This window comes from Podarcis gaigeae, assembly GCF_964106915.1.
Source record: "Podarcis gaigeae genome assembly, chromosome: 9".
NCBI lineage: Eukaryota > Metazoa > Chordata > Lepidosauria > Squamata > Lacertidae > Podarcis > Podarcis gaigeae.
Genome location: NC_139685.1, coordinates 34,969,785 through 34,984,608, shown reverse-complemented (window position 1 = coordinate 34,984,608; position 14,824 = coordinate 34,969,785). Strand labels below are relative to the sequence as shown.

The 14,824-nt window shown below is 44.1% G+C and overlaps 1 protein-coding gene across 1 annotated transcript in view; it reads right to left on the bottom strand.

The window, feature by feature from the left end:
- The window catches only part of AADAT (aminoadipate aminotransferase), a 28,077-nt gene extending 13,557 nt beyond the window's left edge, over positions 1-14,520 (bottom strand). The window contains 8 exon segments of the mRNA XM_083756134.1: positions 1,837-2,046; positions 6,045-6,119; positions 8,243-8,375; positions 8,834-9,002; positions 9,987-10,059; positions 13,914-13,951; positions 13,954-14,107; positions 14,109-14,520. Of these exon segments, the coding sequence (XP_083612260.1) occupies positions 1,837-2,046; positions 6,045-6,119; positions 8,243-8,375; positions 8,834-9,002; positions 9,987-10,059; positions 13,914-13,951; positions 13,954-14,107; positions 14,109-14,147 (891 nt within the window). The 5' untranslated portion in view covers positions 14,148-14,520.
- Positions 14,521-14,824: the final 304 nt, after the last annotated feature.

Genomic DNA, 14,824 nt, shown 5'->3' with positions numbered 1-14,824 from the left:
CTCTCTTTTCCAACACATGAAAGAAACAGGACACGAAATTAATTTTGCAGATTCCAAATTGCTCTTTAACACGGAACATCACCACAAGAGAATAATCATGGAAGCCATCGAGATAGAGAAACACCCTCACAACATGAACAAGCGTGACGACACATCCCGCTTGCCAGACATCTGGAAATTAGCCCTCTCCACAAAAACTGACACCAGATCCAGAGGCACACAGAACGCCAACACCAATCAACCACACCAGACCCAAACCCAGACCCTCTCCACAGATGAATTACTGACACCATCCAGTAGCCAATCCATGGTGGCACCTCCGGATGCTGCACCCCCCTGCAATCCCTACACAGATCTGGCTGACACAAGCCACAAAACCACAGCTCGCCCCTATACACGAAGCCAAGCCAAAGCACAACTAAGTGCAATACAGCCATCTTCTCAGGAAAACTCTTCACAAAGTTCAAGAGGTCAAGACACAAAGACTTTAGCAACTAATCCACACCTAATGACCCACCTAAGTGGTACTCAGGATATCACTCAAGAAATCACTCAAGGTATCTCTCAAGTAATTAAGGAACAAAAGAAGAAAAGGCACACTAGCCTGGGAACTTCCTCTCTGCCCAGAACATTGGAGGCTAGACACCACACCCCCTCTACAGTATTTATAGGAACTCAAACATTGAGATCCCGCTCTGTTCCAGTAACAAGAAGCCGAAAGCACCAGCCTGAAGATGACGAGTGAGACCTCGTCGAAACGTCGCCTGGACACCCCAACTTTTACACGGGAAGACACCCGAGGACACCAAAACCTGCATATATATATATATATATATATATATATATATATATATATATATATTACAGATTAAAAAGCATATATGGGGGAGGGATCAGCAATAAGATCAATACAACTATTGGAAAAATAAAAGTTTTTAGGGATTGTTTAAAGGCAACAAGAGAGGGAACCAAGCACAGCTATTGGGAGAGGGAAATCCACAAGTGTGGAGCCACTGCTGAAAGGGCCCTGCCCCTTGCACCTGCCAGGGTGGTTAGCATGGCAGGCCAGAGAACGACATTTCTCAGTTTGATCTTCAGGCCCAGGCAAGTTCTTATGGATGTGGTGGCAGTGGCTGGGCTTCAAATGACCTAGTCCCAAACCATTTTAGGCTTTAAACAAATTATGTACCTTGTTGAAATCTCCTAGAATTAAGAAACTGATGTGTTTACAATCACGACCAAACAGCACATCTACTGGCAGCACTGCCACTTTTATTACTCTCAGAAATCACATTAAGTCTCGGAGGGTTCATTCGGGGTCTGATTTTCACACAGATGGATCTTAGCAGCAGCAGCAGTGGTGGTGGTGGTCAGCAGTGCTTACCTGACATCACATCACGGCTGCTGCTGTGGCTTACTGAGAGGAAGTGGGTAAGAAAGCAGGAAGACTGGCTTGGTGCAAATGCGCTGGTGGAGCCAATTGGTGGAACCAATGCATATGGAATTCCTACCAGTGCATATTCACTGCACTGATCTCTCTGCTGCCCCCAATGCCAGTGATGGGAGATCAGTTAAGTGTCCCTCTCCATCCCACCAACCACTACAGATGAGCAGATTTTTGTATCTCTGTGAAGAGAATGTACCAAGACGCACTGACTTCTCCCAAGAGTCCTTGTAATATAGAGGTCTGTTCTACACTATGTTCTTTATTAGTCAATATTTTGCTAGTACCTGAGACATAATATCCAGCAGGTTCACGTGATGTGAAAACACCTCCCCCACTCTTTTTTTTTTTTGCCAGAGCAGTGATATTAAATGCGCATTTAATGAATATACCTGATAGATATCTTTTTTGCGGTCTGTCGTCAGTGAGGCTCCGGTAGGATTGCCACCGTTAGGAATTGTGTAGAGAAATTTGGGGAGGCTGCTGTTAGGTTTTTTGGCATCTTCTGGACTCCACCTGGAAAGAACTTCTTTCAGGGCTTTTGGAATAATACCATGTTGGTCACTGGGAACATTGACAATGTTGCAGCCCAACGGCCTCAGCTGGTTTATAATACAAGACAACAAGAAGGAAGAGCGTTTACTTAAGCAAGACATTTTACATCACATGCATCTACTCTTGCTACAGTATTTTAGTGATGACTATTTAACTATAAATTGGGGATTGGGAACATGTGGCCCTCCATATGCTGTTGGACTCCAACACCCATCAGCCCCAGCCACCATGGTCAATGACCAGCAATTTCTCAAGGGCCACAGGTTCCCCATCCCTGCTGCCAATCAAAAAATGATCTTTACACTGCCTAATTCCCATATCTCACTAGCTGTCATGTAAAGGAAGCCTATATTTAAGAAAGCAGATTAATTAAGAATCACTGAAAGCTCATTCTTGAACAGCTGATCACCTTTTGGGTTTACATTTTTCCTCCATCTTTTCACAGCTTGATCACAGATGGTATCACACTCTGTTTGCTGCATGTACACTTGGTGTTGGGGAGGGGAACACCATAAAGCAGGCGTAGGCAAACTCCGGCCCTCCAGATGTTTGGGACTACAATTCCCATCATAGCTAGCTAACAGGACCAGTAGCCAAGGATGATGGGAACTGTAGTCCCAAACATCTGGAGAGCCGGAGTTTGCCTATGCCTGCCATAAAGTATATAGTGAAACCGAGGGTTTAAATCACATGGAACAGACCATAAAATATAGGATGGTATCCTGTGAAGTAGTTTCACTAGAGCAAGGAGTTTAAATCTGCTCTGGGGGTTCCTTCAGCCTTCTGGTGCAGATTTGTGGACGGCACAGAGAGTGAGCAGGGAGAGGAGGAAAAAGGGAAGTTCTCTTGCAGAAGCAGAAATCCTTTGTAGCACTTTGTGGTTTTGTGGAGCTTGAAAACTTGTTGACCCGTTCATGAGCAGAAGTTGGTCCAAACCTTAATCTTTAGCTTACCTTTTGTAATCATTTGTCCATTAAAAGAAACATCAATGTACATGGCAATATACTTCCTAAGCAAAAAAGACACAGAGCATTTCGCACCCCCACATCTATTTCCCGTCTAAAATATTACTGTGGAGTGGTGGGAATGGGAAAAGCAGGGGCAACAAGAGACCTTTGTGAGCAAATGCAGCTAACTGAGATTTTGTTGCATATGGGGTGTAAACGATGAAGTAAGGGAATCACAGAAATTGGGTTTTGAGGAAGCAATTGGAGAGACCTAGAGATGGTGCTACATATGTATTCTAAGCGGGCATCCCTTGAATAAGGTGTTGTGAGGGAGAATAGACAGAGATCGTCAAGAAACAGGAGATCTCCTTAGAACAGTTGAGGGTGCTGTGCAGTGGTGAAAAGTCTGTCTCGCTGTGTTCAGTGGGGCTTACTCCTAATAGATGTGCACAGAACCGCAGCCAAATGTGTTCATGTATCACAGGGAAGCGAATCTGCATGCTTACTGGCCTTTCTGAGCATTTTAGCATATCCTGCTATACAATTGATTTGCGGTCTGGTCGTACTCAGTTTCGGAATGAACCTTGTAGCACCAATTTTTTCTATGCCTAAGAATGCAAGCTTTTATAACTAAAAATAACAAGCTCGCACAGTAGTAATGAGAACATCTATGAAACAAATGAGACAGGGGTGAGACATGGAAACAACATAAGGGTTGATTTACATGCCAGAGCAACCTTATAAAAATCTCTATATAAACAAACAAAGCACACCAAGCTATCCATGTGGAGAGGTCCACCTTTCAGGTTTTGTGAATTTTATTGCATCCCTTCCAACAACATGGAGATGCAACTGTCACACGTAACCTAGCTTGCATGGCTGCGCCACACTTTAAATGTTATAGATTGGCACAGGGAACCTCAGGTCCTCTAGGCATCTCTATGTGGCTCTCAGAACATTCCCTAGGCCACAGTTTGGGCCTGTCTGGAACGTGACTTTGAATTTTAATGCTTCTTGCTTGTCTGGATGGAGGTTAGACAATGGTGTGTGGCAGCTGTGTGTACAAACCTGTGTCCACACTACAAAGGTGAAATTTGCACATGTTACTTCATTCACTTTTGCCTCTGGCCCTGCTCACCTCTGGCACCCATTATAGATGCATTCTTAACACTTTTTAAATGTACAACTTAAGAATGCGATACACAAACGTAAGAGACAGCTGAGACCCAGAACTGGACGCAGTTTCCTCTTACGTGTAAAGTTTGGGAGCAAAGCTGGGTTTTCTATCACATAATGTGAAAAGCAGTTCATAGTCTTATCTCTCATTCCCGATCGGGTGAAACTGCTGGAACCATAAATAACTTGCCTCAACAAAAGAAAGGATAATTGCTCCAAAACGCAAGGTATTCAGAAACAGGCCCGAAATTTCAATAATGCTAATGGAGCAACCAGAGGAAAATACAAAGGTGTGGGCAGTTATAGCTGAGGTTTTAAAATAAAGATTCTGCAATTTCTATTTCTGCACTAACTAGCCCTTCATTTATTAGGCCATAAATGAAATGCAGCTGCATTTAAGTTTTATACTGGGCCTCCCCTGGAATAGATAATGAAAAAATATTGCCAACAACACACTAAGTCGAACCATAAATCATCCAGACACCACAATGATTTGCAGAATCAGGGAAGGCTGAACTGTTGTATGCAATATTGACAGGAACAAGATTTATCCCAGCGTTTCTCTGCATCTACGGCTATTATACATTACTGTATTTCATCTAAACGCACGAGGCACATGTTTAAAACTACAGAGCTGCAAAGCCAGTTTTTGCACACGAAAGCTCGCCGTTTAGTTATCACCACACAGTTCCCTCCCATGAACAGGAATGTGTGGAGAAACCAGATGTGATGCTAACAGCACAGGCCTCCGCACATCTACTCAGAAATAAGTTCTACTGAGTTCAGCGGGAAAGGTCTGTGTCCCAGTGGACACAGGCAGGAGGTCTGTGGTGAAATCCCCAGCATCTCTGACCAGAGCTGGGAAATTGCTCTGCCTGACTCAGCATAACACAGCTTCTTATATTCCTATAGACAAGTGTATACAGGATACCAGACCAAATGTGTCTCCAGTAATCATGTCAGGGTTTTTAAAAATAGCAATAGCAGCCAAAGGGGTGGATTTCATTAGGACTGCAGTGGGTGGCAAGGGGATGTTTAAACTGTGAATGTGACGAAATTCTGCCGCCACCATCCTGTGGTTGCAATTATGCCTGAAAGAAAATCTCCCATTGGGATGAATGGGTGACTCCCTCCAGAGGCTAGTAACAGCTGCTGGAAGGATTTTCAAAAGAAGTCCAGCAGCAATGATGGGGTTAAACCTCCTGGTCCTATGTGCTGTTGTCTCAATGAAAATTACCCGGAGTGGTTTAATAATAATCAACTCCTCTTTCCACTGTTGGGAATGTAGTTCTGTGAGGGGAAAGGGACAACTCTCAGCAGTAGCGTAGCGTGGGGGGTGCAGGGGGGGCCGGCCGCACTGGGCGCAACATCTGGGGGTTAGGGTTAGGGGGCGCAAATCCACGGATTATGGGGCGCAAATCCACGGGTTAGGGGGTGCAAATTACTTGCCTTGCCTCGGGTGCTGACAACCCACGCTACGCCACTGACTCTCAGCACCCTTAACAAAACTACAGTTCCATGCATTCTTTGGGGGAAGCTGTGGCTTTTACAACGTGGTTTTGTTGTGCTTTAAAAGGTTAGTACAGATGTGGCTAGTGTGGCTAGAGTTCAGGAAAGGATTAAAAAAATCTCTCTAGCCCACTGTTAAGCAGCAGTCAGAGTCAAACCAAGGACTCAAGCTTTACAGCTGCTAATATAATGTCTTAGTGTGTTTTAAGTGCATTATGCAAATGTGACCCTAGATGGTGCTAGTGAGCTAATGCAAAATTCAATATATTTTTTTAAACTTTTTTTAAAAAAGCATTTTCACAGCGTTTTAAAAAATATATGTGTGGATTCCACCCAAATTGTTTTTGGGTGAAGATCTGAACTATACCAGCACTTGCCACTGTCATAGGTTTCCAGAATGATGGAGTACTCACAGCTGCCAGTGTCCCGGGATAGGTGGGCGCATCTAAAAGGACTGTGTCTCCAGGATTAATCAGCATTTCAAATACCTACATGTTTAAAATATATAACATATAATATTGCAAGACTTTCTGTGTACAATTAATATTTCTCTCTACTTCTACAGTAAGTGCCTTATGGTAGTAATGAGTTAGTTATTTTGTTAGTTATTTTGTAGACCAAAGATGATTGTAAGATAGAAAAAAAGTATTATGGGAAGTAGAGAACTGCTCATTGGGTGAATTATGGCTAAACTTGCGGGGGGTGCCCCCTCAAAAATATACATTCACCCTTTCAATAATGTCCAGGCCAGAAAAAAACAACAACTTTGCATAACACATCACCAATGAATGCTAATTAAATGGATAGCAAAGTTAAGGCACATAAAATCCTACTCAACTGTACTATCACAATCCAATTTTGTGCTCCTAAGAATATAAGTGGCAACAAAATGGACCGAAAAGCCAGAAAGCAGCCCCTTATTTATATTGCACAAAATGCTCATTTCATGGTGTACTTTGCCTGTTTCACAGGTCGTTGGCCAAAACAGTACATATTCAGTACAGTGGTACCTCGGGTTACATATGCTTCAGGTTACAGACTCCGCTAACCCAGAAATAGTGCTTCAGGTTAAGAACTTTGCTTCAGGATGAGAAGAGAAATCGTGTTCCAGCGGCACGGCAGCAGCAGGAAGCCCCATTAGCTAAAGTGGTGCTTCAGGTTAAGAATGGACCTCCGGAACGAATTAAGTACTTAACCCGAGGTACCACTGTAATTACATGCAACCTATTAATAAAGAACTCTGTCAGTTTCAAAACTGCATAGATTATGATGTGAAATGCAGCACTTCTACTCTAAAAACAGCAATGTGGAATGGGAACAGCCTCCTGAGAATGGAGCTTGTGTACTTTTATCTAACTACAGATGTGCCTAGGACATTCTTGGTGCTTTTACATATAAGAAATGATGCTGGTGATGTTCTTAACTTGGGTAGCTGCAGACACCATCACTGTTCTCCTCCTCCTCTGCCTGGGTGTTTGTAAGCCTGGATGGAGTCAAGAGGAGGACAGACAAAGGTGTGGGCAGTTATAGCAGAGGTTTTGCTATAAGACATTTTGCTGCCTGAAAGAAAGGGTGAGAAATTGCCTCCTCCCAGTTCCATTCGAGGTTCAAAAGCTCAGCAGACCACTGAAATTTATTTCAACATCCTCCAGTGTACCCCAAGGCAGTGGCTTAGTTAAGTGGCTGCAGGACAAGTTGCACAGCACATGCACACAACACAGGGCTTGCTGCCCTTCAATATTTCCCACCTGAAGCGCCACCCTCATGCTGCCTCATGGTAGGGCCAGCCCTGAGAACAGAGCAGCTTGGATTAAACAGGCAGGCTGATACTGAGCTGAAGAGGAACTATTGCCAGCAAAAGATGTGGCAGTTTGGCTGCTTTTGGTTCTTCTCCCCTTGCCTTTAGGATTTCTGAAAATGGAACCTTGCCTAAGTTCAAGATGGCTTACCCCTCCCCCCCAAAAAAAAACCCAATGAGAAAAATAATAAAATCTCTATTAAAATGTTAACAAATCACAAGGACCAAATTAGAGGAGATGAAGGAGACCCATGATCTGGAGGGAGGGAGCAGGCAAAAACTGGAACACGGTCATGGTGCTGGAGAAGGGAACTTAAACTTCCCTTGGTGCTATTTTCCAGATGCAAGTCACACACACCAAAGCTCCTATTTGTCCTGCTTGTGAAAACAGGCAGGTTGCCACCGTGTTCTTGTCAGATGTATCTAATCTTCTTCAGCTAGAGCTGTGGAGAAGTGGCATGGCAGACTTCCCACAGTGCGATCCTAAGCCTGCCTACTCAGAATTAAGTCCTGTTGAATTCATCCAGGCTTGCCCCCAGTAAGTTGAGTTAGGACTGCAACCTCAGTTGGCAAAGGAATCCTTAGAAGATAAGAATTCAGGTAAAGCTGAGTTAACCGTTTAGGAGGTAAGAACTATGCTGACACCATATTAAAAGTACATCTGTATGGATCCTAAGATAGTATGTTAATATTAGTGGTTTTTTTTCTACCAGCCAGTAGCTGAATCTTTGCAATGCAAGGTAACAATGCACCGCATTGAGGAAAACAGGGAATAATTATCATAACCTTCAACATATATTGCTTTTGTCTTACTTTACTCAACCCTTCTTGACTGCCGGTGGTGACACACAACTCCATTTTCCCCTTTTCAGGCTGATACTCAGCAGTTGGAGGGTTGTGAAGATTCTTCTGCAAATCCTTCAGCCAAGATAATAGCTCTGGAATGCTAAGCAAACATTTCTCTTTCAAATCGTTGCATCAATAAGCTCCTCATAATAATGTATTACATGTCCCCGTTCAAGATTCTCATCCTTTATTGATCTAACTTTAGATCTTGGTTGAAAATATTTTTGCCTCGAGCAATTGGGAGAGGAAGAACAAGAATGGATGCAGCTGCCTGGCCAGAAATGTTAGCCACCACTGTCTTACAGCCTGATCTTATGGTGCTGTTTCAGATGCAAGGGGCACCCTATCCAAGGCCTACCCATAGAGTTGCCACTTCCCTGTTCCCTTGCTACTCGTATAAATTTTCACCAGCAACAGGGAAGAGGGTTCCTGTGGTGGTACTCTGTGCACTTGCACAAAGGAGAATGGGAGACTGTGCCTCTCTGGCCAGCATTCATTTGCAACCTTCCTCTTGCTATTTCAAAAACACTACTTAGATCCACGAAATCTGTAAAATACCCCGCAGAGGCTGAATACTGGAGAGCTCTCTTCATAAAGCCTTCCCCAATTTCAACCGTTGTTCCATCTCCAATGGTAATGCTGGCAGTTTTGAAGGGGAAAGTACTGGGGTTTGGTGCCCCTCCAGCCAGAGAAATCAGTGATGGAGGAGATCTCTGCATCAATTCAGCTAAAGTAAAATAAAAGCAAAAAGAGAAGAATGAAACTTAAGATCCTGTATCTTCAGATACTTCCTTTTAACCCCCTCCTTCATTTAACCCCCTCCTCATTTTATTTATTTAGATTTCCTACATGCTCTATCCCAAGCTGTCTGGGCAGGTAACAAAAGTAAAATGCAGAAAAATGGAAAAACTGTATAACCAAGAAGCTCATGAAAATCTAAAAGAAACCTCTACAAACATTAGTAGAAAGCCGGGGCCTTCTGCATATGAAGTGTGTGAATGAGCCAGGACTTCTCCCTAGTGGTGGGTGGGGGAACAATTCAGAAAAGAGAGCTGGCCCTTCTGTTATTGCTCTGCATACCTGTGGTGTCAAACCACATAGGCTGATAGTTTAGTGAGCTCATTTATATGCTGCCCACATAAAGTGGCAAGGAGGTCAACTCAGCCGGGCTGTTGCTTTCTACACCTATAGGGCTACCTACCACAAAATCATACGAACAACCTGAGGAAAATCAGAGGTTCTGGTTCGAGTGACAAAATATGTACTTACTGAGGAGCCTTATCGGAGATGCTGTTCTTGCAGCACTGACTGCAGTAATGAATCGTGAGTAATTCATGCCTAAATCGTCAAGCACCGGACTTGGCCTCCGGATAAACTGGACAATGGTTAAAATAAAAAGCAAGAAAAAGAAACAGTTCTTTTATTATGCTATTTAAAAACATCACTATAAACACTCTAAAAGAGCACTGACAAAATCTATGGCACTGGTTTTGCCAGTGGGAGATTGAAATGTAATGCATTATTTCTGTATAAGCTGATCTGATTAGCTTTGCTTATTGAGGTTTGGCTGACTACGAAAGAAAAAGGGGGAAGCCATACAAGCAATAGATCTTTAGCTTAGTTCTGTTTATTCAAAATTCCTAAATATTCTCATGCCACTATGTGGTTCGTACTGATAAGAGAAAGAGTAGCTGTCATAGCATAAACATACCAAAACACTCCAACTGAAGTAGATGTGTCTTAAAGGTGCTTGACGTGAGCTGGATCTTGCCCTTTGTGCTCAGCTGCATTGGAAACACATGAGAGTAAAGCAGTGTTAGATAAAATTAGCAAAAATCAGTTAACAATACTACACAAAAGAAAGGTTGGTTTAAGAGTGGCTAATTTGTACATTCTTAAAAAGCAAGGGTTTTGCCTTCCTTTCTCATGCTTGTTCAGAAGGTCCAAAGTTGAACCTACATGATGCATCTATGACTCTCCCATTTCCTGCCCCCAAACACCTGAAGCTACGCTAAGACGACAGATCTCTCAAATCCCCTGAATTGCTGGTAAACAAATGGGCCTATTTTCAATATCAGAGTTTCCTTCCGCGTGAGGGATAAATAAGGCGGCATATTACTTGGTAGTATTGCACCGATTAGTATGATATTTTCTCCTCTTTCTGTGGTTAATTCCTCAAAAGTCTAATCAGTTCTACAAACACCACTACTCGGTCAGTGTCTTAAAGATGAGCCACACAACCCCCAAATTGGCTAGCAGCACACAGAAAAGTCAAACTACACTTTAATTGGCTGTGCAACAGAGTCATTGTCCAATTGCTTTTCTCTTACGGTTGGATCAATTTTTCAACACGCGACTGATATTTTTGTCTGTTCGCTTCATCAAACACTGAGAATTGATCCGGCTGTAATTAAATGGAAGCTTTTCCACAAAGTCAGAAGTAATTGGCTTTGAATTTGCTGCATGCTCAGGTCTCTTATATGAACCAGATCTCAGTTAAGTCACAATTCAGCCCCGCTTTAAAGTAAGTAAATCAGAGTTTTATCAGTGAATTGAGAAGGTAGAGGACAGGTGATAGAAACTGCATGTTCTGCTTCTTTCTATTTTATCCATCTGAAAGCAGTTGAGGGATAACTGCGACCTTCATTTCCCCCGTTACTTCTAGGCAGAAACAAAGATAAAACAGACTTAGAGGCACGACAACTGTGCAATCTTTACAAGAACCCGCCTTTTTTTCTTTAGCTGAATATATCCACACTGCAAGCAGTCATGGGATGCCTCAGCACATCAGACTGGAAGAAAAGATCCTGTCTCGAGAAAGAACAACAGAAAACAGTCTTTCAAAATGTTTTCAAACAGTGTTATGCCTGTCTACTCAGAAGTCTGTCCTACAAAGTTCAATGGGAGTAAGTTCCAGGTGTGCACAGAACTGCAGCCAAACTGATTTCCCCTCCCAACTTCCTAGCTTTCTACTTTCAACACAACCACATATTCTAGAAAAAAAAACTTAACCTAATGTCTGAAGCTTCCCTATTGTAAAAATAAACCAGGATCCATTTAGTTAAAATGTAACAATGAATCCGTGTGCATGCATGTGCTGAGAGAATCAAAAGATTCAAAAGTGCTTGGATGCTGAGCAGTCTCTTTTATTGAATTCATAGAAAATAGGTCTGTATCAGCTGAGAAAACACAGCTATGTTCTACTATCTGCTTTACAAATTGCAAACAATTTTATGGAAGTAGTTCTTTATGCTCCATCTCCTTGCTGAACATTTTCCCTTTGTACATAAAAATTATTCTACGTATTTATGTTGAGAGGCGGGAATTAAAATCCTCATTTCATTATTCACTGCAGCAGCAAATGATCTTCCATATAGCAACGATTTCCCTGCTGCAAAGAGAGTATCCCCACCTCCACCCACAATAATCCAAGACTTGTTACCATACAGAAGGACTGTATTATCTAATTTTGCATCCTTCCTATTTAGTGTTGACAAATACCGGTAGGTTTATGTGGGAAGCTGGCATGGAAAAAAACCAACTGTGTTCACACAGAACAAGCAAGAGAGAAATGGAATGTATTCACAAGACTGATACTGACACTTGACAAAACCACTGTTCCAAGTAGCTGAGTACTGGAAATCTACTGATCAGTTTGAAGGAATGCAGCTTCTTGTTTCCTAGAGGTTTAAACCTGGTGCATGTATAGTGAGGAAGTCCTTCCAAAGTATTCCTTCAGTGCAGCTGTGGAACAGAAATTTTGGTAGTTTAGACCACAGGTGTACCTAGGCTCCTTTGCAACCTTGGCAAAAAGCTAGTAAGGCCATCTGACTGGGGAGGGGGCCCCACAGGGCTGCTGTGACAAAGCCAGAGTAGAGAGGTGCAATTTTAACATCCTTGGTGGGGGCCAACCTAACCAACCCCTAGGTACACCCATTTTAGACTGCGATACCTTGACCCCTGTAGTAGTGGATATGTGTGGAGAGACCAGGAATGCTTACAGGCAGAGGCTTACTATTGCAAACGAGGTGTTTGCAGTAGCTTCTTCTTCTTTTTTAAAGGTAGTGGGCTTTTCCAGAAAAGGTAAATCTGGATTAAGTAAAGGAAAAATACAGGCTGCCATTTTTATGTCAACATTATGTGGTGAAAACGATGTGCCAGAATGAGGGGCACCACCCCACAATAAAGGCTCTAAGAGCAGCATAAATACAGGTTTCTGGTAGGCATACAGGACTCCAATATGCCTATGTAGCCAGGCATTGTGAAGAATGGTACCTGTTCGTCATACTGATGTTTGTGACTTGCTGTAGCATCTGCACCTGTGATGGGCAAGCAGAGCTGACAGAAAGATTTCAGGAAGCCTCTGTAAATATGACTGTGGGGCACACAGGACTGCTTGGCTATAAGTTTGGATTTTGAGGGCAGAAAACATCCCAGCAGGACTCTGTTCCACCTTGCACTTTCTAGAGCCGTGGTTGCTCCCAGGGGGGCAATTTTATTTTTAAGGGGGGCAATTCGAGAACATTTAGACCAAGTTAATGGTCTTCTAGGCTTCCTCCATGTGAACAGGAGTTTGATTTTTTAAAATAATAAGTATTATATGTCACGGGTGCAGGGCAGCAGATTTTAGAGATGCTTAGGTGGGGCATAAGGGAAGCGGGTGGTGCTGTGGGTTAAACCACAGAGCCTAGGACTTGCTGATCAGATGGTCGGCGGTTCAAATCCCCGCGACGGGGTGAGCTCCCGTTGCTCGGTTCCTGCTCCTGCCACCCTAGCAGTTTGAAAGCACATCAAAGTGCAAGTAGATAAATAGGTACCACTCCAGTGGGAAGGTAAATGGCGTTTCCGAGCACTGCTCTGGTTTGCCAGAAGTGGCTTAGTCATGCTGGTCACATGACCTGGAAGCTGTACGCCGGCTCCCTCGGCCAATAAAATGAGATGAGCACCGCAACCCCAGAGTCGGCCACAACTGGACCTAGTGGTCAGGGGTCCCTTTACCTTTACCTAGGTGGGGCATGGCCAAAAAAAAAGGTTGGGAACCACTGTTCTATAGCCTCTCGAAGAGGGCCTTTTGGTATTAGCTGCTATCTGATCCTTTTTAGCTGAAGAAGCATGCTCTGCTATTAAGAAGAGACCTTCTCCAGACAACCAGGACCCTTGACGTGCACCGCTTTCCCTTTGCGCGCCTGCCCATTCCTTTCGCATTCTAACCATTTCCTCTGTGCCGACTCAGCGGCATGGTCCCCTTCCGGAAAGCATGGTCCATGTGAGTAACAAAGAGCGTCCCTGAACATGCGCAGAGCGCACGCCGTCGCATTCCCACACGGGGTAAACAGAAGCTTGACAGGCGGCGGCGGAGAGGTTGAAACGTCAGCGCTGGCTTGCTTCACCGCGCTAGTTCAGCAGCAGCAACAACGTCAACAGCCGCTGCTGCAAAGCGTCCGGGGATCCAGCAAGTCTGGGATCTGCGTGACGCGCAAGGGGCGTCCGCTCGCCGACCTCGCTCTCCAATGTGCTGCCGCTGCTGCTGCTCTGCCCGAGAGGGGGCTGCCAGCTCCGCGATTGTGCAGCCGGCAGGGAGAGCTGGAGCTCCGGCAAAGCGCAGCGGCGGAGTCGCCCGGCCCGGCGCCATACTAACCTTCGCCGCCAATGCTCGCCGCTGCCAACCGGGCCCTGCCGCGCCTGATGAAGGAGCCGCCGCGCCGCCGCCGCCGGTCTTTTCGGGGCCCGCCTCTCCGTCGCCAACTGCGGCCTGCAACGCCGAGGAGCCGCTTGTCTAGCCTTGTCCCCAGCTCCCCTTCTGGGCATGCACGCGCGCAAGCTCGCTTCCAAGAGAGCCGACCTTGATATGGGCGCGAAGAAGCGTCAACATATCCCCAACTCAAATAATGCGGGTGGGTGGGAAGGAAGCCGCTCCTCCCTTTGACTTTATTAAAAAAAACCCACACACATTCTGTATACTTTCCAATTAAAATTTAACACCACGCTAAAAAACACACCGAACATTAACAGCAAAGCTGGATCTGGACCAGGAAAAGGAAAGTTTTCCTTTCGGCTGCTTAAAGCTCACTAGCAAGAATCAATGTGCGCCGGCATGCTGTTGAACATGTGCAGAGTGCTATCTTTCACTGTTGCTGAAGCATACTCGGACCCAAAATAAAAGGTGTATGCTACTCGTATGCTGTTGAACATGTGCAGAGTGCTACCTTTCAATATTGTTGAACCACACCCAGTCCCCAAACAGCCTAGATAAGCATTATTGGCTTCCCGGGAACAGATGGTGTAATTTTTGTCAAAGTATACATTTTATAAGATGCTTGCAATGTGTTTTATTTTATTAAATTCCCTTATACATTTTTAAAAATACCTGTACGCTTTAAAACAGATATCCAGTTAGTTGATCACTCTAAAACCCAAAGGGAAAGCTATTAAATGTTTCAACATTTAGAATGAGTGGAGCATGAAAGGTTAAAAAGCTGGCATTCCTACCATATGTATTTATGTGTGTTCACTTGAATTAAGAATTTTTATCACCTCAGTTTTTGTTCC